This window comes from Rutidosis leptorrhynchoides, chromosome 3 (assembly GCF_046630445.1).
Source record: "Rutidosis leptorrhynchoides isolate AG116_Rl617_1_P2 chromosome 3, CSIRO_AGI_Rlap_v1, whole genome shotgun sequence".
In the NCBI taxonomy this organism is placed as follows: Eukaryota; Viridiplantae; Streptophyta; class Magnoliopsida; order Asterales; family Asteraceae; genus Rutidosis; species Rutidosis leptorrhynchoides.
The window spans coordinates 465,734,051-465,744,976 of NC_092335.1; the positions used below are offsets into that span (position 1 = coordinate 465,734,051).

General features: G+C 33.6%; 1 protein-coding gene across 5 annotated transcripts; it reads right to left on the reverse strand.

The window, feature by feature from the left end:
* Window positions 1-3,376: 3,376 nt before the first annotated feature.
* LOC139898082 (tubby-like F-box protein 8) lies at window positions 3,377-7,258 on the reverse strand. Of its 5 annotated transcripts, none has more exons than XM_071880795.1 (7): window positions 7,193-7,258; window positions 6,972-7,052; window positions 6,622-6,666; window positions 5,719-6,134; window positions 5,540-5,627; window positions 4,334-4,466; window positions 3,377-4,258 (listed from the first exon to the last, which is right to left on the reverse strand). In XM_071880795.1, exons 4-7 carry the CDS (start codon window positions 6,082-6,084, stop codon window positions 3,505-3,507), a joined length of 1,341 nt encoding a protein of 446 aa, XP_071736896.1. In that variant the 5' UTR covers window positions 6,085-6,134; window positions 6,622-6,666; window positions 6,972-7,052; window positions 7,193-7,258; the 3' UTR covers window positions 3,377-3,504. The 5 variants fall into 5 exon arrangements, with proteins under 5 accessions (XP_071736896.1, XP_071736893.1, XP_071736894.1 ...); XM_071880792.1 differs by having other exon boundaries at window positions 4,334-4,469; XM_071880793.1 differs by having other exon boundaries at window positions 4,334-4,469; window positions 6,972-7,048; window positions 7,193-7,211.
* Between the last annotated feature and the right edge of the window lie 3,668 nt (window positions 7,259-10,926).

The following is a 10,926-nucleotide window of genomic DNA, read 5'->3' on the forward strand; positions in this document are numbered from 1 at the left end:
TTGTCGGGTGTGGGAAATTAACCGAACGAATTATTTTGAATTACACGAGAGTACGGGAGACGTTTTAATCCGATAACGAAAATATTAAGAATGTTAGCTAACGGAGGATACGAATCTAGATACGAAGGATATTATTAAAATAAAAAGACGGGCTTTAAAATAATTTAACGGAAAAATGCGGGATGTTACAATACCGAACCTCTTCGGTCTTCTATCTTTTTTCCTCAATCTATCTACCGAAACTCTACTTCGGTCTTCTATTTATCTTTCTTTTGTTTTTCAATTTCTTGCAAAAGCATCCAATTACGGTTGAAATATACACCGTCATACCACCACCGGAGCAGCAATATCACGGTTGAAATATACACCGTTTCAGCTCCCGTCTTCTATATTTCTTTTCTTCTTTAATTTCTACAAAAAACATTCAAATCACGGTTGAAATATACACCGTAACATCACCACCGCAGCAGCTACATCACGGTTGAAATCTACACCGTGACAGCTCTAAAATCTCTAAATCAGTCACCCTTTCTAAAAAAAAAACAAAACAAAACAAAAAGAAGAGTGTACCTTTGCTCTTTCACTTCCGCTTCCTCTTCTACTGATAATTCCAAGACCTTCATGCTCTTCAAACGAGCTATCTTCCTCTTTCGATTCTCTGTTCCAACCAACACAGCACATCCACTCGCCGTCGATCTCCGCCTATTTTCCTTTCGATGTATTTGCTATGAGAGAGACATTTATTAAAAAGTGCTCGTGTGTGGTGTGTGAAACGAAGACTCTCAGCCTCACTTTTTGTATTTGGAATCATCATCATCTCCCCTCTGTCACCTTTTAGCTTATCATATTCATCTTTTTAAGCATTTTTTTTTTTTTACTTTTGACACCTACCCACTATTACTTATCATTCTTAATTATTACGGAGTATTATTACTTTTGTCATTTATCCCCACTCCTAAATTATAATTTTATATATCGGCGTGAGGATGAGCCGCCTAGCTAGACTAGGTTCTAAACCTCGAAAAAAATAAAAAAAAAATAATAAGAATAATAATCTCTTCCGAAAAAGACTGGTTATCGTCGACAAAGTTCAATGCCCAAGTCCTGCTCAATCCTTAGGCAAAGCAAGTGCGTAAAAAAAAGTTACGGAAAAGGAAACGCAGTCAAGCAATACGCAACCACATCAACGAATATCAGTCTGTTCGGAAAGAAGAATGTTATTTAGTTTTTAGCGTTTTAATCCAGTTTGACCATTCATTCCTCTCCCGCTCAAACTGCGGGGGGATGTTAACGGATATTAGACGTAGACAATATCTTATGTAATATCTAGCATTAAAAGTAGGCATATCTATCCATATCTCATATTAAATGTAGGATCCCTAAAATCAAGGGATATGAGATCAGATCATGTACTATATATTTGACTTGTGTGATCAATAATAATTCATGGGTGAATTATAACATTCTAACACAACCAACACAGACTATATCAAGAAATCATAACATATTAACTTATATTTGGTATACATAGGTTTCTGAACCCCTTTGCCAACCGACAAATGACAAACTCATGGCGGCCACCCGCTTTACGAATATCCCAGTCATCGCGGGTGAACCTCCATGGCCAAAGGGGTTTATTTTATTTAGATGTGGCTATTAACAAACTAAATGACCTTAAAAAAACAACGAGCCTGTTCAATGCTATGATGTAACCCGTCTGGCATGTACAATAATAGTATCATTCTATTTTTGTCACTTTCAATAAATACATTCCATTTTTAGCTTGTTGGTTCTGGTTTACAACTTTGTCAAAACATTAATGTATGTCGAGCCTTACGCATATATGTTACATATATACACATGTGTTTCAAATACAGAGAGGTATATGCATGTGCATAGGATTCAATGTACACAGACTACGTTTACATGTTATAACGTCATGATCGGGACCGTCTTTGAGGATAGGCAGATTGTTTGTGCAAGATGGTCTGTGGTCAATCTGTTAGTGTCTGCTACTAAAATATAATGTAACAATGTATTCCTCATAGGTTATTGTGTATTATTGATAAAAATAATTTCTATCTCACTCACCCTCCTTATCCAGCTTTCATATCTAATTTTGATTACTTTCTAAATTTATAAAATACGATCCGATACAAATCCTACCCTAACGGGCTCAAGCCCATATATATACAATTGGGTTGAGCCATACGATTACTTTTCACTAAGAGGTGTTTATTAGTTTAGTTGTTTATTTCCTCAATTAAATAATTTGAAACCAATTGAGGTTAGATGTCAGCCATTGTGGTGAGCTATGCTTTAAGAACTAGTAATATCAAGATGCACAACCACAACTAGACCTTAGCAGATAATAGTCCAATTCAGTTTGCACCTAGATCACATCATTCAGTAAGAGCACATTTGGTAGGGCCATGCCAACTCAAAACAGGTACCGCATGCAATACTTATTTTTTGACATTGTCAAGCCCAAACCCTTCTAAACTTGCAACAATAACGGTAAAAGGAAGTGGTGTACATCACCACTTTTAATCCGTACATCCAAAGCGGTAGAAATTCACAAATCTACCGCGGAATCTACTCCCACTTTACGGATAAGGAATTCCGAAAAAAGAGAGGCTTTGCCCAAGGTTTTATCCAGATTAGGTTTTGCAAGATCTTCACACAGAATAGTCAATGGCGCAAGACGATTCCACATATTGAGGTCGGAACGAGATTAGCCGATTAGGTGTTTTCATGTCTCACTGTTTTTTTATCTCCCTTTTCTTCGATCCGGGATTCTCTACAAATCCTTGACTCCTCGAATACAATGGGATTTCACACTTGGCGAATCTTTCACTCTACCTCCGAGAATTTAATTGATCAAATAACCCCGTTCAACCAAAAGGAGTGTGTTCTAACCCGCCTAAACGAAGGCAAAGGGCTGCTTGATTCAACATTGTTGTTTACTCTGATCCGGTCAAGGTGGTTAGGTAAAATTACTTTGTTTCCGTCTTTTGAACGAAGTAAGGTGCTCTTCCTTCATCCTCCATCCACACTACAAGGGTCGTTCGGCCGAGACGGGGCTGAAGCTTCCTCTTCGGTGCCACTCCAGTACCAAACTCATATCCGCCACAATAGTTCACCTTCCTTGTCCGAGGAATTTCCCATTCTAAAGATCATTACCGAATACGTTTTATAATGTTGTACAGTACATCACTTTAAAGCACGTTTGGTGATGTACAAATCATCACCCGAACAACAATGAACGAAGTGAAAGAGGCAATTTGCATATGCATCTAAACCAACACCATAATGTGTATCATACAATAAAACATACAAAAGGCAAGACTTGGACAACAAATTCGCACATCTTAACTGAAGTTCACAAAACCATATCCAACAATAGTTACCATTCCAACATCAACAATCTCTCTGTTTAACAAACAAAGAGGTGTGTACATAAACAAAATGCTTTTAACTATTTTTTTTTTCTTTAATTTAAATTTATTCACAGGCTAGTTTGGTGTCGAAGCTGCTTAAACAGATTGCAAATGCTTGAAACGCAGATAAAGGGTATCGGTAATCCATGGTGAACATGTCTTTACCCACTTTACCAAACTGCAAGATCACTTTGTCATGTTCCGGTTGAGCTGCCTGAGATGATCCTCCTGCCGCCGCTGGTTGTGGCTGTGCTGCGGCCGCTGGCGGCTGGACGGCAATTAGTTGGAAGTTCTTAACAGAAGCGATTGTCACCCGTCCTTTAAAATTCAAACACCAGCACTGCAACTGTTCATGCCACCTTGGCGCCTTGTTTTTTAACACCAAGGGTAATTTAGACTTTTCACTCTCGGGTACATCACTTGACGTCGCAGCACCTAAAATATCGGAAAATCTCGAGCTGCTGAATTCGGTTGACCGGTCAAGTGACTTGGAAAACGATATGCTGCGGAACGAGTCTTCTAAGGAGTTGTAAGGAAGGATGAGTTCCGGTTGACCGGGGACCGAGCCACCTGGCTCGAGTGATGATGCGGGTATCGACTGCATGATGCAATGCATCCTACGTGGGCCCCGGGTTCCAAGAACATTAAGCTCGTAGGTGATGTGGGCTATGTTGTAACTGCCACTTGGCACTTTTGGTGAGATTTTTTTGGAAGGAAATCTTCGACTTGATCGGCCTAATGGCGGTGGTTGTGTATTAGCAGTGTAATGTGGTGGTTGTGTATCGTATATTATAAACTTTGTCCCGAGAAAATTTGATCTGAAACATATACAATTAAATAGTTATTTTCAATTCACGAATTAAATCAAGAAACGTTTTTTTTTTCACGTATACCTTAGTTTTCCGATGTAAGTACTGCTTGATCTTGAAATGTTATCGGGGTCCATTGATATGACGTACTCCGTGCAAGTAGTTCGGCGTGTTCGTTTTGCTGATAGCAAGAACTTGCCGTTTTCAACAAGTAAAGCTGCTGTAAAAACAAATTTCAACGTAAGAACTAGCGTGTAAATACTAAATATATCATTAAATTTCAACATACTAAACAACACACCAACAAACATTTTGTCACATTTTATAACATTTTAAGACCAAACAAATAACAATAAATTTGCACAAAGTTCATAAACACTTAAATACTCAGATTTGATGATTTTTTTGAATTTAGGAAAAATGGAGAACACTTGTACTAGTGTGTTTTTGTGAACGCATGCACATTTGTATGAACAAACATTTTTTCAACATTTTGAAATCAAATGTAAATAAATAACTACAAATTTGCTCCTAACTTATAAGCAAATACTTAAGAAATCAAATTTAACAATATGTTGAATTTAGAAAAATTGAAGAACACGTATACAAATGTGTCCGAGTCAACACTTACACACTTTTATAAACAAATTTTTACATAATTCATAACATTCCTAAGATAAGAGTGCAAAGGGTTCTTGTATCATGAATACTAGGATTTAAAATTACCAAATAACAGAAAATTTGCTCATAGTTTAATATCACACACTTACTCGGAATTGACGATTTGTCTAATTTAGAAGAATTAGAGAACATTTGTACAAATGAGTTTCTCTAAAGTAAGTTTAAGCCAAACAAATGAATAAAAGAAATTATATTTATAGTTCAGAACCACGAGTTCAGTGCCCCACAAAACCTTCATATTTTGCCCAAAAGCTTCAAGATTTTGCCCCCAACCCAAAAGTCCATGACCCAAAAGTTTTTTAGCCCCCGGTGAAAAAAAATTCTGTTTTCGCCACTGCACGCGTTTTAGGGTAAAATTTTTTTTTTTTTTTTTTTTTACTTAAAGCACCTCTCACGTTAGTAGACGAGGCAACATGGGTGGATTATGAAATGGGTCGCGCATCAATGAAGTTAATATCGCCATATCGGACTATAAAAAGCGAATACCATCAAAAATCCCTTTCATTTAAGATAATTTCCATGAGCATTGATAAGTATCAATAAAAAAATCATTACTATCATAACGTGTACATTCGAATGTAATAAAATAAGGCACGCATCAATGCTTACCTGGACTAAGACAAAGGAATAGATGGTATGTCAAGTTGGATTTGTTCCTTTTTATAAAACATTGAATCGTACCATCGCGAGATCCCGGCTGAAACAGCGGAAACATTATCACAAAAGTTTCAACAACTTCTTATCGTAATAATAATAAAAAATTATTAAAAAAACAAAAGATTTTATACCTGTTTTAAAGAAACGGGAAACGTAAGCTTCCCACACGATTCAGGGGTTCTAACAATTTCTTTACACATACTTCTCCACGAACGGCAAACAGCAGCACAAGCAACAACATGTTTTCTAGCGGGCCACGTGCTTTCGCTTTCTTCCAATCGATTAATTACATCGAAAAGAAGCTCGGGTGGAAGATTAGCCCACCGACTCGTTTGAATTACAATAGAAACTTGATTGTTATTATTATCACTTAAATCATTTACTGAACCCTGTGATTTTCCTCTATTATGATGCCCCGAGAGCCTCACTTCGAAACCCCGTCTCGATAAACTCCCAAATCCATCACGCACGTCACGAACTATGCTACGGAAAGACATTAAGTACAACAAACAAACAAGATTTTGTTCTTCTCACTGAACTCAAAGAGCTGCCAAAACAAAAAAAAAAAAAAAAAAGTGATAATTAGAAAAGGCAACTTCACATGTTCTTACTTTTAAGTTTAACCTGGAGTTTGGCAGTTTGTTCAATCACAAAATTATAAATTTATAAATTAATTAATGATAAATAAAAGTCTTTCTAATTACATGACTATGACTACATGACTTAGATTGCTTTGGTAATAACACTTTGAAGAAATTTAATTAGATTCAAGAAAGGTTATATAAATAGTGTATCAATTAAAAGTATAAATAAAAAAAACACTATTTTTTTCCCTTTCTTTTTGTTTTTTAATATTTTTTGATAATCAATAATAAATCTTGTTTTAGGGAATGAGCATCTGTATGAGCATGTTCTATATACCCACCTTAATCATATCTACAATAGATTCCATATGTTCCTAAGTTAATATAAAATTACATTATAAATTCTTGTATAAAATTTTAAAATAAATAATACAGTAAATAACTAGATACCTGTTGGTGAAAAGCTAAGATTCCATCAAATCTGAACTGCATAAGCTGCAACCAAAATTAGGAAAAAAAAATATTAATAATAATTATGTATCAAATTAAAGCCACATAAGACCTTAAGATGAAGATGTAAGAAATAAAAAAAAAAAAATAATAACAATTACTTATGGTTTTAATAAAATAAAGTTTAAGCCAACATATATGAATAACTAATTCAATAGTATCAAACACTAGATCCTGAATATATTCCAACATCACTAAAAAGTAAAAGACTTTACTTTAAAAAGGTGAAATTAGGGCACATAAATACAGCAAAAAAAAAAAATGATGCAAGATCAGAGATCTATCTGTACCTTTAAAATAAAAATAAAATCTTGAAGATTAAAGTAGATGTGTGAGTCTAATAACTTTCACATATTTACTTTGAGGACTTTCTACAAACAGATAGAAGAACACAAATCAGAATCAGAAATAAAATTAAAAAAAAAAAGAACACAAATCAGAAAGAAAAAAAGGGGGTAATTTGGGTTTGACCCAGAAACACACACACATACACACAGAGTCTAGAACTCACACTCTTTGTTCTCCGGACTCGAAGCAAACATTAAATTTAGCTCAACAAACCAAACCAGGGGAAGGTGGAAATGGAGAATATAAAAGTGTAAATGAATATTTTATCATTTTACTTTATATAAAATTACAAACTTGCCCCCTTTACTTTTCATATGTAACACTTTTGGTAGTTTGACTCTTTTATTTGTTGATTCATTTTTTTACGACCCGGTCCAGAAATGTAGCCCAGCCCATTAAACAATCCACAAAGCCCAGTACGGCCCAGATGGTTTTGCATCAACTCAGGTGCATTAATCATGAATGTCGCCTTCGATTTTTAGCAGCTTAATTTGTAATTGATTACTTGATTTCAATGTCCCTGTCTACATCGATCTGATCTTTATATGGAAATCAATCAGTGCAAACTAAACTGATATAATCTATACCAATACCAATAAACATAAACATAAAATTATACTACAACTCTTTTAGTTCAGGAGGTTGGTAAGGTGTCAAAATCCAACTCTATGCATTTATGGCGTAAAAAATAAGCGATAGTTGTAGTGGTCCTTTGTTGACAGATCTTTAATCTTTATATTAGTTGTTTAGTTTGTTGGCCTCATATTATGCTTATCAAATCAAAATCCCCAGTGGAATATCACCACCCAAATATAAAAGGAGGTGACTTTAGACACAATTTTTTGATTCATGTACACCTAATTATCTATTTTATCATTAATTAATAATAATAATAATAATAATAATAATAATAATAATAATAATACAAGCTCAACTCGCTAAATTAATCAAGGAGCATAACTGTAAATTTATGAGAGAAAAGTGTACAAGAATTAAAAAATGGTATGTGAGAATCACCTCCCAAATATAAATAGCACTATGTACTTTATAAATTATTTTTATTATTTTGTCACATTTTTAAATTTGGAGTATGAAGTTTTAATCAATGGGAGGTGATCCTCACACACCACTTTTTGATCCATGTACACTTTTGTCTCATAAACTTACAGTTATGCCCCTAGATTAATCTAGAGAGTTGAACTTATATTATTATTGTAATATAATTAAGGGTGAAATATGTAATTAGGTGTACATGGATCAAAAGGTGATGTGTGAGGATCACCTCCCTTAATCAGATGATTAGTTTTTCAACAAATTTATTTAAATCTACTATTGTATTACCTTTAAAGTGTATATGAATGAAAAGAAAATGAAGCTTAAAAATTGATTTCAAAAATCAAAAGAAAAAATTGAGATGACCCGACCTAACCAGATCTGTTCGACCTATTTAAAAAGTGGCATATTTGACCATTGACCTGTATGGATCATAACCATTTCGACCCGTGAATCATCTCGACCCAAACCGACTTGTTTGTCGGGTATACATAAAATCAAAGACGAAGATTAGTAAGGGCAGAAAGGGGCTTTAGCCACCCCAACAAAAATTAAATTTGTAACCATTAGAGTTATAAGACCATTTGTAGCGGTGACTCGTTTTGGTTGCTTTTTGCATTTTTTGCTGTCTAGGATATGTTGCTTTTTGGTGTGGAGTAGTGGCGGTGTTCGTTTTTGGTGTGTGTTAGGAGTATTGTGATGATTTGTTAAAATATAATTGGGTAAGTATTAAAAGGGGATAAAAATAATATTTTTAAAATAATAATAAAACAATAAAATCAAAGCAACCTGGGTTGCCTTCTCGTCGGATTCTCCCCAACTGTGACGACCCGAAAATTTTCGACCAAATTTAAACTTAATCTTATATGATTCCGATACGATAAGCAAAGACTGTTAAGTTAAATCTCAAACATTTTGAACTATGTTCATGTATTCATTTAACCTCGACCAGATTTCGACGATTCACGAACGATTAAATAAATGATATGAATATGTATATATATATTATAACTTGAAAACGTGAGCAAAGTATCTAATGTATAATACTTCACATTAAACGTAATTATTTAAATATATGTTTAATATATTTATCGACGAAATTAAAAGATAATATCAAACGATTTAATTAAATAGATATTTTGTTAGCAATTATCAATTCCATAATTATTGTGATATCATTATAAGTCTTTATTATGAGGTCCACGTTGATTTGAGAAATAGTTTCTTTTAACAATATTCGGAATAAATGGTAAGGTGATCTACAAGTAGGAACAAAGTGTCAGATAACAAACAATAGACAAAAGTTAGTGGAAAACTGAATATTCGATTGATCTATTTTCAAACGTACAAATGATACATTCCTGAATGATAATATATATGTTTTATAACATGATAAAATATAATATAAACTTAGATTTAAAATGATTTGTTATATTGTGGTAAATAACGAGAAGATGATTTAAAGAAGCAAATGACCAAAATACTCAAAAGTATAAATTACGTTTCATGTAATATAAATTATTGGCAAATAAGTCTAATTATTGATAAAGGTACAAGTCGCAAAATGTAAAGTACAAGCTTTCTAAACGTACGAAAGAACGTTCGAGAAACCGGAACCGGAACATAAGTTGGGCATAAATGTACAAGTCATCGGAACTGAATTTACAAGTCAACTATATACGAGAATATAATATAATATACATATAATTAATATAAATTATATAAATTATATATATTTTTTATTATGTCGACAAACTAGAAAACAAAATGATCATGAGCTGGAATTTAAGGCCATGCGATCGCATGGCCACAAGCCTAGAATTCCATGCGATCGCATGGGATGGCTGGCCAGGCATGATCTATAAATCTCATACGATTTCAGTTGCACACACACACATACATCTCTCAATACTCCCTCTGTTATTCATATTATTATTATTTATATTATTATTAAGATTAATATTATTATTAATCTTATTATTAGTAGTAGTATTAGTATTATTATTATTATTATTACATAAAATAATACGATGAGGGTATGTTCGAGTTATTTCAAAACGAGTTTTTCGAGTGGGATAGAGCTAAGGAAATTATGGGTTATAACTATGGAGGTTATAGGTATTGCTTGGGGGTTATGATCACGAGTCAAAGGTCAACCTAACGTTTATCATTTCCGTTGCGTCTACGTACTTTCCTACAATATTGAATCACAATATTGATATGTGAGCATTCATATCTTATATTTAATATATTAATAGTGTATCCATGTCTAGTGCTCGAATATATATGTTTATACATGCTTGTATGCTAAATTTCATCATTAGATAGTTTTATGATGAATCACGAATTTAATACATATACTACTGATATAAGGTATATGATATGCATGTTATTGGAAAGCTGGTGAAAAATTAATAACTTTTCATTTAGGAATCGCGTGATTTCGATGAACGAATTAAATGTTATGGTCAACTGAATTATGATTGACGTTAATTGAAATTGCTTTTGAATCTACAATCAATATTTAAACAACTTATTTATAAGATTAATAAATTGGATTTTTGGATGCTACTAGTTGAGTAAATGAATTTTTATATAAGACACATCTCGTTTTGTTAAACAATTGTCAAAGTTGACTCTTTGAGATGACTTTTGTTAACTTTTGCATGTCGGTCTCGAGCATTAGGATTGTGATACACTATGACCCGACCTAGCTTGTTAGACATGTACTGACCAACATATGTTCTCTAGGTTGAGATCTACGGTTATTTTGCATTTCGAGTTTCAGTCACATTTCGGTGAATGACCTTATGTGCTGCTAAAGTGAGTTTCATTTGCTCCCTT

Bases quoted from the DNA above. Each gene is read 5' to 3' on its own strand.
- LOC139898082 (XM_071880792.1), bottom strand. From the start codon at position 6,084: ATGTCTTTCCGTAGCATAGTTCGTGACGTGCGTGATGGATTTGGGAGT. The intron at 4,470-5,539 runs GTAAGCATTGAT...TTGTTTTTACAG, and splicing joins ATTCCTTTGTCTTAGTCCAG to CAGCTTTACTTGTTGAAAAC. The intron at 4,259-4,333 runs GTATACGTGAAA...TATATGTTTCAG, and splicing joins ACTTACATCGGAAAACTAAG to ATCAAATTTTCTCGGGACAA.